General features: G+C 43.3%; 1 protein-coding gene across 2 annotated transcripts in view; it reads left to right on the forward strand.

Annotated features, from left to right (window-relative positions):
- The window catches only part of GABRA3 (gamma-aminobutyric acid type A receptor subunit alpha3), a 131947-nt gene that overhangs the window by 82912 nt on the left and 33159 nt on the right, over nucleotides 1-15876 (forward strand). For both annotated transcript variants that reach the window (XM_073360727.2, XM_073360724.1), the window contains exons 4-5: nucleotides 786-853; nucleotides 6292-6512. In XM_073360727.2, the coding sequence (XP_073216828.1) occupies nucleotides 786-853; nucleotides 6292-6512 (289 nt within the window). The remainder of the gene's footprint in view (nucleotides 1-785; nucleotides 854-6291; nucleotides 6513-15876) is intronic.

The following is a 15876-nucleotide window of genomic DNA, read 5'->3' on the forward strand; positions in this document are numbered from 1 at the left end:
CAGTACTTAACTCTGACCTGGCTTCAAGCACTTTAGCACATGCTTAACTTTAAACACATTCTTTACTCCCATTGAAGACAATGGGACTTAAGCAAGTGCTTCAAGATAAGCACGTCCTAAAGCGCTTTCCTGAGTTGGGACCTCCCAATGATTTGGGGCTGTTCCTGGAATAAGACATTACTTGGCATCAATACAGGTAGTAAAGTCTGGCAGCTAGGAGATTATAGCAGACAGGTCAATACTAGCTTTTCGAGAGCTATCATTTTTCATGAAAGAGACAAGTAAGAAAACAGCAAATGCAATGAGAGTAAAAGGCAATCCAAATATTGATTCTTGCACATTCAGAGAAACCCAAAACTTTAACAAAACCAGGGTTTCTTAAAACTGGGGAGAAATTCAATGGCCTACTGATCAGGCTGGCAAATACAAAGGGATTTTGGATTAGAGTTTCACAACGTCAGGGTTTACCTCTATACTTAAGATGGATAGAACCATAGAAAATTGTGCATTGTGTGACTGTGTACATTATGTAAATATGCACTGTCTGAATGTACTAGGATATATCCATCCTTGGTGTAACTCTGTGGAAGTCAATGGAGCTGTCCCAGAGATGAATTTGCCCCATAATGGATTATAAAATTGGCCATTGTTCACAACATGATGGTGATGACAATTCAGCACTACAGCAGGGAGGCATCTGGTATGAAAAAACAATGAAATGCTAAAATCTTTTCTGTGCAAATGAAAATACTTCTCTAATTACTTTTCTCTCTTGTTTTTCCCAGACAGTGTAACTGAAGTCAAGACAGACATTTATGTGACAAGTTTCGGCCCTGTCTCAGACACAGACATGGTAGGTGCTGTATAGAGGTCTGACTCTGGGACTCTGGGTGTGTGCATTGTTCTTTTTGTACTGGGTTAATTGGACAAAAGTATGAACTATGGAAACAATGTGGCAAGAAATCTATCCAGGTTGCCTGTGAAATTTCTGCTCAAGCATAAAATCTGGGTAGTGTGCATTATTATTTGTCATTTGCAATAGTGGCAGCCAGCAGATATGGAGCTGGAGATATCTTCAAGAGGGCAACAGTCACAGTAATTCAAGAAGCATAAATTCGTACAGCATAAACCACAGAACTAGATGAGGTCTCATTCCTCTGTAACAAATACCAAGAAATCCCATTCTGTTGCTTTTGGTGGGAGCTTAGTGCAGAAAGCAGTTGCAATAGAAGTTCAAAAAAAGACTCTATTTTGGTTTCACATCTTCTTCTCAATTCCATTTTGGTTTTTGGAAATCCACCAAACATAATCATTGGCATTACTCTAAATCCAGGTACAATAATCTGTGAAGGAATTTCTGTCAGTATCCTTTGGACTAGAACTGGATGAAGGTTTTCAATCAAAGCTCTTTTTTGGTGACAAATGCAGATTTGTTAACACCAAAACGTTTTGCAGATTCATGTCAGTTTTGCTGAATTGTTCATGTTGAGAAAAAAGCACCAACAAAAAACATTCTACAAATGTCAAAAGATTTCAACATTTTCAAAATGAATCATTTCAATGTATCAATTCAGAACAATTTTTTGTTCAAAATTTCCAAAATTTAGAAGTATTTTAAAAAATGCTCAAACTGAAACAGAACATTTTGGTTTGGGTCAAACAAAACATTTCATTCGCCCTGAAATGATTTTTTTTCAACTTCTTGGTTCAACAAAAACGCTTGAAAATTTTTCATTTTGTGTAGACCCAAAATTATTTTTTTATTATTATTATTGTTTTTCAGAACTGCTAGCAAAACAAAAAAATCAGTTATTCACACAGCTCTATTTTACAAGCTAAGGGTACTTCTATACAGGGCTAAAAGAAACTCAGCACAGCTGCAGCTGGCCCAGGTCAGTTGTCTTAGGCTAGTGGGGCTCGGGTTGTAGGGCTAAAAATTATGATGTAGACTTTTGGGCTTGGCTGGAGGCTTTGCCAGCTGGTCCTGGCTTGGACAGCTGTGGCCATGCAGCAGGTTTTTTATCCCTGTGTAGACATGGGCCAAAAGGTGAAATACTGGCCCTGTTGAACTTGATGGGTATTTTTCATTGACATCGTGGGGGAGAGGGGGGCAGGATTTCTCCCTATGTTTCATTGCTCAGCGCAGCCATTTGGGACATCCAGGTGCATGGAAGGGAGAGGGGAGGAGAGACATGTTTACTCACCAGAAGGACGTCCATGGAAACCGAAAGCATTTTCTAATGTGGTCCAATTGTATCTCCAATTCCTGGGACACGTTGTGCCGCTTCCCATCAAAAAGAGGCTTAGACCCCTGCTCGTTCTTTTGATTTAGAGGAGCACGGATCTTGTCTTTTAATCCTTTTTTTCCTGCCTGATGAAGCTAGGGTGTTTTGTGTGTTTTTTCAGTGAGTGCAAACAAAGGGAAGCAAATTGTGGGGTACCACCAAAAGAGCAAGAGCTTCCTACAGCATGATTCTGCCTCCCTTACTCATCTTGAGTAGCATCTTTCTTCATAACCAGCCCCGCTTTCTTCATTGTGACTACTCATGGAGTAAATTACGCGGTAAGAGTGTCAGATTCTGACCCTATGTAAGTGGGGCAGACCATCCCCCTTCCTTCACCAAACTGCCCTAAGTGCCTGAGGCAAATATACAGGGTAAGAGAGAGAGAGAGAGAAAAAACAAGTGAACTGACTGGCATATTCTGACATGTTTAATGAAAATTATTAATGAAAAGGCCTGAGGACTGAATCTAGGTTTGCATTCCCTCAACAGTTTGTCTTCTAATTAAAACAGAACTGTAGAGCATAATTAACAGTGAGCTTTCTCAAAAGCATTTCTTGCAGCTTGTATTGCACAAAAAGAGGATTTGGTAGTTTGTGTTTATTTTTAAATTACATGCTGGCATCATTAGTGGGGACCGACACCCTGGTGTGTGCCTCATCTCTGAGTGTCATTTCATCTTGGATTTCCCCACGCTATTGGATGCTTTTTTGGCTTGAAGGTTCTCCCTAGCAGGGGGACAAGAATTGAATCCAAGCAGGCTTGGGCAGGATCAGTGTCCTAAAACAACCTTCCTCCAAACCTCTAGACCCTAGAGGATTTCATTCTCCATGTTCATTCAGCCACAGACATCTCTCCTGCTGCTCTACCAACGGGCCCTCACTCAGACTATTAGCACTGGTGATCAGAGGAATTAGATGAGAATTAAATCTCTGAATTTCGTTCTGATGCCTCCCCCCATCAGAGGAGTCTGTCTTGCTTTGGAAGGACCACTCCCTGCAGGGTTAAAAGTTAAGTTAATGTCACTCTAGCTGAGAGTATTAATCTCATCTGAGTTCTCTCTATCCATCTTGTTCTCTTTCACACCACAGCAAAGACTAATAATATATTCAGCAATCCCAGCCCTTAGGGAGTATCTGATAATTACTTTCAAGGTGGAGCATATTTGATTAAGGGAGCATGTATAATGAACTGTGAAGAAGAAATATGAGGTATTGAAAAGAGGAAACTATTCTCCACTGTGTGATTTGACAAAATGAATTTAAAATTATGAAGACAGTTAAAGAATAATAAATTTTCTCTCCTCTTGCATACTTTAGTTCCATAGATTTTGCCCGTGCATAGCAGATGTGCTACTGCGTGCAGTTCTGGTGCTGAGCACTCTTTGAAATGGGTGCTCAAGAGAGAACTCCACAGGGAAAGGAGGATGAACTTGCACCTTTCTCAGGATTGTTTTCCTATCTTAGATAGAAAAGTGAGGAAGTCACTCCTTCCACACTGGCATCTGTCTGATGATCCAGCCCCTGCGCGTACCGCAGCCATCATTAGCTGCGATTGAAAGGCTGCCTTGTGCATCCAGATTCAGACAGATTATAATGATGATGAGGGGCCTGGGTGGTGAGGCAAATAATGTTTGCTGTTGAGAGCGGAGAGCAGCTGATTACTAACTACAGAGGAGTGTTGTCTGCTTCTGTCTGACATGGGGTGGGAGGGACTCCAGACTCATGAGCTATTCAACATGAAAAGCATTGGCTGATAAGGTCCACGCTAATGTCAGATATTAGGTGTTCCAGCTGTCCCTCAGCCTGTTAACTAGAACACAGATGAGAATCGGAAAAGTTTCTGTGCCCTGTAGAATGGACTCTGGAGAGGGGCCCTGAAGAGGAGAAGAACCTGAGCCAGGTTTCTGGCATGGATTTTAGTCACAACCCTGGATGGAGAAGAATGTGACCTATAATTTTTGGCTCACCTGGAATGGTGTGTAGGTGCAGGCACTGGGAGGAGGCAAATCTGAACTGGGGGGTCTGCTCTCACATGGGAAGGGCACTGGGGGGCAGAGGAAAGAGACCCTGACCATGGTTTCTCTTCTTCTGAGGATTAGACTCTTAGTACAGAAGGAGAAAAAGAGGAGCTGAGGTTGTGTTCTCTGTGGTATAGTTTGGGAATTGTTCATCAGAGTGAAGGTCCTGAACTAGATTTCTCTTCTCCCTCTGAGAAGGACTCTTTCTCTCCTGACACGGAAAGGAGCAGAGGGCTTTGTTTCACTGTACTTGTTGCTAAGCCTCTTGTCCCCACGCTGCCAAAGAATCATTCAGGGGGCCTTGGAGAGAGATTGCTGCACTCTCTGTTAAAGATGGTTGCTTACAGGCTCCCAAAGGGACCATGGTTAAAACTACAAACTGCAGGTTAAAATATACGGGGGATTTCAGAGAGGAGAAATCATGGGAACAAATGCCCCTGGCCTAGCACACTCTTGTGTTCCTATTTGTTTAGCTAGGATTGCATGCCTCATACAGCAGGGCAGAATCTGATGCTAGGCATTTATTTATACCTTGTGGTCAGCAGCATCTGGATGAAGATGTCATGTGTCAGAATTCTGTTTGATTCAGCATAAGAAAAAAATGAAGGCACAGACCCACAGCTGTAGTAGAGCCGCATCATTCCATTGATTGTAATGGAATAATATCCGTTTTAGAGCTGGACAAATAACAGATTTTTCACTTTGTTGGCAATTTCAAAAAGTCAGGAAAAAAAATCATTTCAGGTTGGACCAAAAATTACAGGTGAAGTGAAAAGCTGAAAAATAATTGTTTTTGTGTGAATGAAATGTTTTGCTTCCACCATTTTAAAATGTTTTTGAACTTTAGTTTAAAAATTAAAGGATGAAAAGTCATTTTAAACTGAAAAAAATTGGAAAGTTGCGTTTTGAAAATGTCAAAATGAAACATTTTGGTTTCTTTTCAGAACATTTTTCCATAAATGAAACATTTGGCAAAACCAACATGAATGGTGTCACCAAATCTGAATTTTTCAGCAAAAAAAGTGTGTGACAAATTTCACTCAGCTGTAGTCAATTTACTTCAGCTGAAGACCTGAGCCAAGCCTCTAAAGGGCCAAATTCAGTCTTAGTATAACCCCACTGGTTTCAAAAAGAGTTACACCCAGATTAATTTGACCCCATGTGTCCTGTCCTAATTCTAATTTTATCCAGGTTTAAACATATCTCCTGCATTTCTGGGTTCCTCGTTCTTGGTAAAGTTCATTTCTGTTCTCCCAGTGAATAAAATCGATTTCTATATTATTAATCCGGTGCTAATTGCATGCCTGCAGGATCCCCGAGTCCTGACCTTTCATATGTGGGAACCATTACAGACATCACTGAAATGCAGCCATCTCTGGCTTGAAAAGTGGTAGCTGTTTGATGGTGCTTGGCAGCACTGCACAACAATTTAGGACTGAAAGTGGCTTAGAGTATAGTCCTGATGTTTTAAACATGATTGCATAAAGTTAGGCATCTGAATCCATATTTAAGCACAAATCATTAGGATCTACCTGTGGTGTCAGTTGCATCCTCTGCTTCCTGTTATCTTGAAACTGCTGTGCAATGTCGCTGATACAGAATGGCTGAGGAGTGCCACTCTAGGAGTGGCTGCATTTCATTGTTTGGTGTATGATCCCAATGGCATATGTACAGTGTATACGGCACTTTGAGATGAAAGATGTAGATGAATACTACAGGGTATTCATGTAAAGTCATTATACCAGAGGTAGCAATTCCAGCTTGCCTTCGTGTCTTATCAACCCTGGAGAATGCTGCCCTGCTAAATACCTCTTGTTCCCACTCCAGTGATTGAAATGCCACTCCGGTCCACAGTCATGAGTGCAGTGCTCCCAAAGCCCCATTGCACTCAACGAAGGGAACCGTTTTCATTCTCTGGAATTTATGGGATGGCATGCAATGAAGAACTAGATAAAATCAGGTTTGATGTGCTCTCCTCTCTCCCCCTAGGAATACACCATTGATGTCTTTTTCCGGCAGTCCTGGAGAGACGAGCGGCTTAAGTTTGATGGCCCCATGAAGGTCCTCCCCCTTAACAACCTGCTGGCCAGTAAGATCTGGACTCCTGACACCTTCTTTCACAATGGCAAGAAATCAGTGGCCCACAACATGACCACACCCAACAAGCTGCTGCGCCTGGTGGACAATGGCACCCTTCTGTACACCATGAGGTAGGTGTGCCTCTCCAGGGCATGGACAGAACCTGAGCCCATGGTTCTGCGAAAGCCTTAGGCCCTGCGGGGAGGCCCTAGGCTGAGGTGATCCTATGGCATACTATGTCCAAGGTTGTGCAAGCTTCCCACTTTTTAAGGTCCAAAATGAGTTTAATCTCTTGACAGTTGAGCTGCAGATTAATCTGCATAGTGTCAACAAGCCATCACTCCTACAACTGACAAACAATGCTTAACATTTCGTTAGCACGCTTCAAACATTCATTAATCCTCACTGTGGTCCTGGGACGTAGGTCTCTCAGGATCAATATGCTCCTGTTTCCAATGAGGAAACTGAGGCACAGAGGCTAAATGACAGGGTGTCCCTGAGTAAAGAGAAGGTGAAAATACTGGGCTTGATGCTCCACTGCCTCACACCACTGTGGACTCATTTAAACCTGTGAAAAGTGGGTATAAAATGCTGCTGCATCAGGATGGAAGAGGCATTTACACTATACTGCACTCATTTAAACCAGGAGTGATTCCATTGTAGTCAGAGGAGTTACACTGGTTTTAAATGAACGCAAGTGAAAGAAGTATCAATCTCATAGACTTGAAGGTCAGAAGGGATCATATCTGTCTGTCTTAGGTATTTATCTGGCCTCCATTACCATAAGTATCTGAGTGCCTCACTATTTTGAATGCATTTGTTTTCTCTACATGCCTGGGAGTCAGGGCAGTATGATCAGACCCCAAAGATAAATCACCAAAAGACAATACCTAAGAGAATGAGTAATAGGACCCCCACAAAATCATATCTGGGTTTTTCTGCATTACTTAAAGGTTAGCTCGCACCCAGCTTGAGGCGGCACGAGACAACATGGAACACAGAGATGAAGGGAATCTGAACATGCTGATAAGGAGTTATAGATGTGTAGAGCATCTACATGGAAGTGGAATGAGACGCAATAAGAATGAAGCCCAAGGGTCATCAGTGTTACACCAGAGCCCATAGAGTGAAAAATAGTTGGCCTCAAATAGTCTATGGCAAGGCTATAAGAGAAGAGAGCGACAAGCCACCACAATGAATGATCCAACAGATCTGGCCCGAAGCAAGGACCCCACATCCTGAGAGATACTGAATCGTTACACCCCCTGCAGTGGTTCACCATCTCTCAGGATTTACTCCCAAGAGACTGCATGGCACTGGATACCAAAAGCAGCCCATAGCCAAAATCAGGGCTTTTCATTATGTAAAATATCAAATGGCACCAGTAGCTCTGCTGCAATCCAAACTTTCCACACCCAGCTGAGTTAGTCACCACAAAGTCATTCCAACTCTTTATGAACGCAGCGTTACGTGAACATCTGGCTTGGAACTTTGGCTGCAGTGGATCATGCTGAAGTTGGAGGCCTTGTAAGAGATGGCGCTGGACAGTGTAGTCGAAAAATTTAGAAAGAACAGGGTAACAAAGACAGCAGGTTGGAAATTTTCCAACTGACAATGCCATTTCATCGAAATCGAAATGTCAGTTTTGATGAAATTTCGTTTGTAAAAACGAATCAAAACAAAGCACTCTGATAAGGGTGAAAGAGCAACCTCTGCACTTCTTAGGGGCAGTGTCCCTCCTGGAACAAAATGATTTGATTTTTCATTTCAAAATGACGTATTGTTTCCAATTTGTATAATATAACATGATTAATCACAGTTAAAATTGGATTGAAATGTTTTGATTATGTCAAAACGAGGCATTGCAATCAACCCCCAGCAAACAAAGAAATGGAATTTTGTTTCCAAGGGCATTTTGAGAATATTTTGGGTTCCATTTCATAATTCACAAAAAGGCCGATATCGCAGAATTTCCTGTGAAATAGCAAATCTGTTTCCCGCACAGCTCTAGTAACAAAGAAATGGCCAGTGCTCTGTGTAGGAAAGTGCCCATTTCAAGCCTACCACCTCGGGGTTTGCCCCCTTTCCAGAAATGCAGCATGGCTTTTTGTCCCATATGTATCTAACATAGCTTCTTCCCCATGGCCCCAAAGGAAATACCTTCTGTGGGCCAGACTGGATTTGTAGGGGTGCTCAGAAGCAGGGCCACTCAGAAGCAGGGCCAGTGTAAGGAGCCTCCCCTCACCTCATGCATCCTGCCTCTTAGGGGTGCAGAGACTGCTCTTTCCATGACCCACAGGAGTGTGCAGCTTTGTCTCTAAAAGGAGCAGTGAGGGGGCAGATCCAGGCCCTGATCCCCTCCCCACCCCTTAGAATTGGCCCTGCCCAGGCACACTAGAGGGGATGGGGCTGCACAGTCCTGATAGCATGGTGGTGCATGCACACATGCCCAGACCTATGCAGTGATTGTACCTCTCTGAGCTCCCTTAGGAAGGTGTCGCTCTGCACTCCCTCTACTCAGTGTGTTCAGTCTAGCTCTGTATGGCACTATGCAACTGGACACACGAGATACTGCCTTCTTCCTAAGCTTTCAGCGGGTCCCTCCTAGTCCAGCCCCCTAGAGGCATCAAATGCTAAAATAAGCAATTAGAGACATTTCCACTGCTATTTGTACTGTTAGGCAACCAAACTTCTCTTCTCCAAGAGTTTGCATTCATCTGTAGCTGCTCTGCAGGAACAGCAATTCTGACACATGCATCCAGCATCCTGTGGCAGTATTCATAGCTCCTGGAGCGAGGCCTCTTCATCACGGAACTGTGCAAACCAACTGCAGCTCAGTGTCCAGAGATATCATAGCATCACAAAGCAACCTCCTCACGCAGCATCTCAAAGTAGACATCAGAACACGGTGTCAGGGCCTCGCACCTGGATTGTTTTATGGGCTTCACAAGTGTCTCCTCTCTCTGTTCCCCTCCTCCTGGCTGCTGAGTTATAGTGATCAGTGTTACTGTTCCCTACTTTCCCACCTGCTTGGAGGATCAGCAGTAGAACGGGGGCTTTAGTCCTGTTACGCAGTGCTCCCTCTGCAGTCTTGTCTGAAGCCAGCCGCAGGTTGTAGAAGCAAGTCTCAGGTGCATGTAATTCACAAAAGCGACATTCAGCATCCCATAGTCCAGATGTAGCTCTGGACCCCAGACTGACTAACAAGTGTATGTGGATCTGCACAGGGTGTGAAAATAGCTCAACCAGAAGCAATGGGCTTGATACAGGAACGTCCGGGTGAAATCTGTGGGCTGTTTTATTCCGGTCAGCCTAGATGATCATAATGATTCCTCCTCCTGGCCTTAAAATATATGAAAATGTCACATGCCTAATTCTGTGCACAGAGCATGCAACGCTTTGAGAACCTAGCCCTTAAAGAGCCCTTCTGCTCTGCAAAGCGACTCAAAAAAGGCATTGCAGGGTTTACACACATATTGTTTCTATGACAGGTTTCAGAGTAACAGCCGTGTTAGTCTGTATTCGCAAAAAGAAAAGGAGTACTTGTTAGTCTCTAAGATGCCACAAGTACTCCTTTTCATATTGTTTCTATGATTTCCAAATTATATGTGCCCAGGTAAACAGGGGAAAAGATGTTTTCTTTCATTGCTAGCCCTGCAAACTCAACTGGGTACCTGAAAGGCAAGATGGGCTTTTTTGTTTTCAGGCACCATCTTCAAGCAATAAAGGTTCTGTGGACCAAATTATCTCCTGAGTGAAATATGTGCCGTTCCCTTGTCTTCAAAGGGGCTGCATTTGTACATTGACTCAGAACTAGTAAACTGTTGTGACTACCATTGGCGGTGGAACAGTGAGGAAGTTACAGAGAAAGCTCAGCGTAGACACAGCCTGAGTTCTGCTCTTGCTAAAGGTGTCACAGATTCCATAGTTGTTATTAACAGAGAGGGACCAAAAGCTGGAACATTAAGCCTGAGATCTGAGTCCCAAGAGCCAAATTTGTCTCTACAATTTAGCTTCCATGTTGGATCCAAAAGCAGAAGAGGCTCATTTCCCTTTCAGTTTCTGTGCAGCCGAACTGTTGCAAGGACCAGTCTTAGATGGCAGAAATCTCATAAGACCAGCTGATCTCCATCTTGGGTTGAAATTCTGCCATTTGGGGCTGAAATTTCCTGAAAACAAATCATGAGATTTTCAGTGCTGTCAAATCCAAAGTCTGAATCCTAGAAGTGACTCAGCCTTGAACCCAAACCCCAGACTGGAGCCTAAACCCAACCCAGAGCTGAACCCCACCTGTTCAGTCTACCTGTGATTATTGAGGAATAGCCTGGGGCAGCAAAGTGAGTTTTAGAAAAGGACAAAGCCAAAATGATATAACTGGCATAAACAAAGTCTCTGGTGCTGCGCAGGGTACTATACTGCTTTTGTGCCATATATAGACCAAAGGATTATCACATTTAAGTCCAAGAAATTGGAATGAGCCACTAGCACTACATACGTAACAGCATGAGCGATAATGACACATCAAAGGTTTTGATAATCTCATGGTAACCATGAGAACCGAAGCTGAAGTGGTTTGTAGTACCATCAGCCCTGGAGAGGTGTATTTAGCCTGATACACACTTCTTGCCATTGGATTTAGCTGTTTAAAGGAGCTCAACTGATTGTATGAAGGAAAACGTAATTTCTTCCTGTGTGTCTAATTTTTGTCAGGTTGTTTCTGGTGGGGGTGGAACAGGAGAGAAGAAAACTTAGAGCTTGCAGGGTGATTTCAAGACCACTATAAACAAAAATTGTGTTGCAGGTGGGTGGGACGGAGAAGATTACTGATTAGAGGGTAGAAATGGTAGGATTATGAGATCAACTAGACCTGGGAGAAATGTTTTGGACCAGTAATTTATTTGCTGAAAACTGCAGGTTTGAATTGATTGAAACTGTTGTGAGTTTGGGTCGGATTCAGTGAATAGTTTCAGCCAAGAAAAAAAAAGACGATTTTTTTTCTTTACGTCAAAACATTTCAGTGCAACCTTTCCGAAACAGAACGTTTCAACTCTTTGTTGTGAAATGAGGTTTTGTTGTGAAGTCTAGTTCATTTTATTTAAAACAAAACAAAACAAAGGATTTTTTTTTAAAAATGAAATGAAATATCCTGTTTTGAGTGAAATTAAACATATTATTTGAGCCTAAACAAAAAAAAAATTCCATTTTTCATTGTGGTAAAAAAAATTGAAAACTGTTCATTTCAGGTTGACCCAAAATGAATGTTTTCCCATGGTTTTCATTTCTGCCACTGAAATGAAAAATCAGTTATTTGCCCAGGGCCAGGTCAGAGGTACCTCAGCCAATCATCACGTGCTGTTTAGGATTCGTAGTGATAGTTCACAGCTAAACTATCTGAGCTCTGAGATGGCACTGCACCTCTGAGATAGGACTGTCTTCTCTGCTAGCTGTAGTGTTGCAGTAAATATGTATAGCTCTGCAACAAGTCTTTTTGAACAAGTGCTGCAGAGGCTCTGGTAATTGCCTGAGAAATGAGACATATTCCTCTTAGTCTGACATTTTGACATTTCATTAGGCAAAGCATATGGTCCTGCAGAGTCCTTGGGCCAGAAACAGGGCTCAGCAGGAGAGGCCATCTGGGGGGAGAGGGGAAAGGGAGGGATGTCTCCTCTCCTGAGCTGTGATTGATTTCAAAGTCCACCTAAATATTTTAGCTAATTGGTGCACAGAAGGACGAGAGAGCGAGCACGCTGTGGTATGAGAGAGCGAGAGATCACATGTGTGAGAGTGTGTACACATGTGTCTAAGAGAGAGGAAGTGTGTGTGAGAGAGATCACTTGTGAAAGCCATGGATTGTGAGTACGTGGAGGAGCACAGTGTGTGTGTGTTTAAGGGAGTGCATATGAAAGTGCATGTGTGTGAGAGAAAGTATGTGGAAACACGTACAGTTGCATGTGAGAACGTGTGTGTGAGAACGTGTGAGAGTGCATGTGTGTGTGAGAGAGAGCATATGCCTGCCCCCGTGTGCCCCTGCGTGTGTGAGAGAGAGGTCTAAGGCCTATTCCCCTTTTCCCTCCAGTGAGAAAATGCTACCGTTGGTCACGTTATCTGAGGCACTAACTTTTTGGGTGGTTGAAATAGCTGAAAAGTTTCAGGTGAGATTTTGCCTGAATATTTTAGCCATTTCATTTCCTGTGGTTTTTCGAGACCTCAACATTTAGTTTTCTGTATAATTTCAGGGCCCCCATATTCCCCCAGTTTATGGGATGGGGAAAAGCTATTGTTTTGAGGGGAGAGGGGTGGGCTCCGTTTGATTTGGTATCAGCTAGTAAAATTCTCTTTGAGCTTGAAATTCCACCCTTTCCATACATTTGCAATTTCACATGAAGTGGCAAGGGCAGCCGTCTCCGGCCATTCTGGCTTGTGCAGGGCTACAGCAATTCCCAGAGGCGTGCAAACATCTGTGATACACACAGACAGATGCAGATAAGGTCAAGCAGATCGGACGTGTCCAGAGACCTACAATCCTGATTCCACCTACAGATGTGGAACACTTTGTGCTGGATCCTTCATACCCAAGTCAAAAAGACTGATTGCTCTGATCTATGGGCAGCCAGATTGAGGAGTACGAGGCTGAGGGCCAGGTGGATACTGTCATTGCTAATGATAAGGTGCAGCGGTGGGAGAGACTGCCTTGGTGCTGCTCTAAAGTACACTAGGACCATCGTGGCAGGGACCCCAAAGTCTGGGGTCTGTAACCAGCATCTTTGTACCCTCCGTGACTCAGCCACTCCCAGGGGACACTGATAGCAGCAGAGCATCTAGCGCAGTATAGTTAATTAAAAAGACAGATTTGGCTTATTAGAAAAGCCCATGAGAGTGTGTCCTTTGGGCAGGATGGCTGATGAATCAACTCGCTGGGGTGCTTTTGAAATGATAAGGTCATCAGTGAAGCAAGAAGGATCTGACCGAAGAAGAAGGGTAAAAGAAAGGGTAAAACAGGCAATGGGTGGTAAAATGGGCGATTTCCACATGGATAAAAAGAGTGAGGAAGTTGAAGTTCATGCACCAAGGTCCCAACTGTAGTTTTATGCCAATAACATTGAAGGATGTTACAAGAAAAAATCCAGTCGAGCCGGAGAAGAGACATTTACAGCCCAGAAAGATGTATGACTCCCTCAAGGATGGAGTGATAAGACCTATGTAGACTTGACAGAAGAGCTAACAAAATGAATGCTAAGTTCCCCAAACAAATTTGTAGCTGAGAGAGAGACGCTTCACTTAAGAAAGCAAAGAGAAGTAGCAAGTGTACCTGATTTTCTGAGTGTTCATCCCAATCATTTTGGGAGCCTGTCTGCCTTTTGTGTTTGGGATCAGAAATCTAGAATGAAGGCATAGGAATTGAAGCTGGAATGAGCAGAGCATGCAGTGTTGGTATGTGAACCCAACGAAGGAAATGGACGGCTAATGTCAGACCTGATGCGAAGCCCATGGCAGTATTTCCATTGATATCAGTGAGTTTGGGATCAAGCACTGAAAGGTTCCTCTGCCTGCATGCCCTGTTGTCCAGTCCGCACATGTGGAGGAGTGAAGAGGACATCAGCAAATGGGAGGCAGCGTGTGCGGTTTTGTTGCTTTGGGATGTTACTTCAAACCACTCAATGTTTCTGTACCAGGCCAAAAAGCAGGAGCCTGGCCAGCAGATCACACTCGCTCAGGAGTATGAAGCACCTCACCAGCTGTGGTCTGGATTGGGAGACCCTCGCTCCCAAAGGGGAGCCGTTACATGACTAGTCCCATTGACTTCCATTTAACTTATCCCGACTGGGAATACAGGGTTCAGGCTGGTGCACAGTAAATATGCAGGACCTGTCCCTAATGAGAGAACTGGTGTTTTATAGCCCTGCTCACGTCTGTGTGTCGGGCACAAAAACAAGTCTCCCACGCTCCATATAAAATGAATATCAACAATGTAAATAGGATCTTGGAAACAGGCAGAAGTGCCCCAGTATCTGTAGCTGCTAAAGAAACATACAAGTGAAAACATGTTCTGTTACGCAAAGAGAAAGGGGCGTAGTACTGGAACACGGGGGTGGAGATGAGAGAGACTTTGGGAAGCTAGCAGGCCAATGTCGGGTACAAGTGGTCCTGTTTGCCTTTCCCATTAACTGTCACAGAAGAAAATTACTCTTCGCTATACTTCAGTCATTTGCGTAACAAGTTAAAGGCCCATATTTTCTCCCGCACTGAGATCTACCCTGCCCAGGAGAGTGGGTTCTCTGCACCAGTCCTGGCCCAGCTGGCAGCAGTCCTACAGGGATTGTATGCCCAATGTACCCTGGCCTCTAGCCATAGCCCTTCCCTGCCACTCTGTGTTCTTGCCCCTTCCTCTACATCATGGGGGATGGGAGGTGGAGCAGGAACTGGGAATGGCAGCTCTGCATGGCCTGTTAGGTCCTGTGGATATAATTAAAAGGAAAATATAAATCTGCATTTCATTCAGACATGGGATTGTGAAAGGCATAAAAGCAAAAGGCATGTTGTTAAAAGTGCCAGGCTTACATTTCTCTTGCCTCTTGGGCCTTGCAAGAACCTATAGAAAGGCAATCAGAAGAATTGCAGAAGTAGGGACCTGTAGAGTTTAGAGAATGCGTTGTTCTTATAGTGTGTGTTTCTAGATGATGGGAGTGTGAGGACTTGTGGGAACTATAAAGTCACCAGACCCCTCTAACTGGAAGTGATATCCAGTTCCAACACTACAAGATTTATTTGCCAACCCAGCAGGACAAACATGACAACACGTTGCATCAGAGCAATTTTATAGCAAAATGTGTTCAGTGAACAGCCAGCTGACAATAAGCATTTCTGCAAGAGCTATCCGCTTTTATATTCCGTTGAACAGAACGCAAGAGTGCTATCTGTAGCAGCTCCATCTACTGACTCACAATAATGTTGCACAAACACACACTCCATGCAACCTCAGTGTAGGGTGGCCAGATGGCAAGTGTGAAAAATCAGGATGGGGGGTGATTGGTGCCTATATAAGACAAAGCCTGAATTTTGGGATTGTCCCTATAAAATTGGGACATCTGGTCACCCTAGCTCAGTGATTTCAGTGGGGATGCCGAGGGAATGTCATACCAGAACTTGATCAATTGTGTCCACCTTAGTAGATCCAGATACCTGGATCTAGTGGTTCTCAAGTGCATTGTTTCTGGTTTGCTTTACAGCAATGACCTCCTTGAGAAAAGTGTATTTTTGTCCTCCAAAAAATTTCAACATCTTTTTTTTTTTAATTTTCATCGGAAATTTTCTTTGAATTTTTTGGGGTTTTGTCAAAAACTCCCAAACTAATTTTTTTGCCTTTTGGTATCTGAAAGACAAAAACGTTTCAGGGTTCTTTGTTTTTTTTTGTTTTGTTTTTTTTTGTTTTTGTTTTGTTTTACAAAAACCTGAACCTTTTCAATGAACAAATACATTTTGTTTTGGTGAAAAATT

This window comes from Lepidochelys kempii, chromosome 9 (assembly GCF_965140285.1).
Source record: "Lepidochelys kempii isolate rLepKem1 chromosome 9, rLepKem1.hap1, whole genome shotgun sequence".
In the NCBI taxonomy this organism is placed as follows: Eukaryota; Metazoa; Chordata; order Testudines; family Cheloniidae; genus Lepidochelys; species Lepidochelys kempii.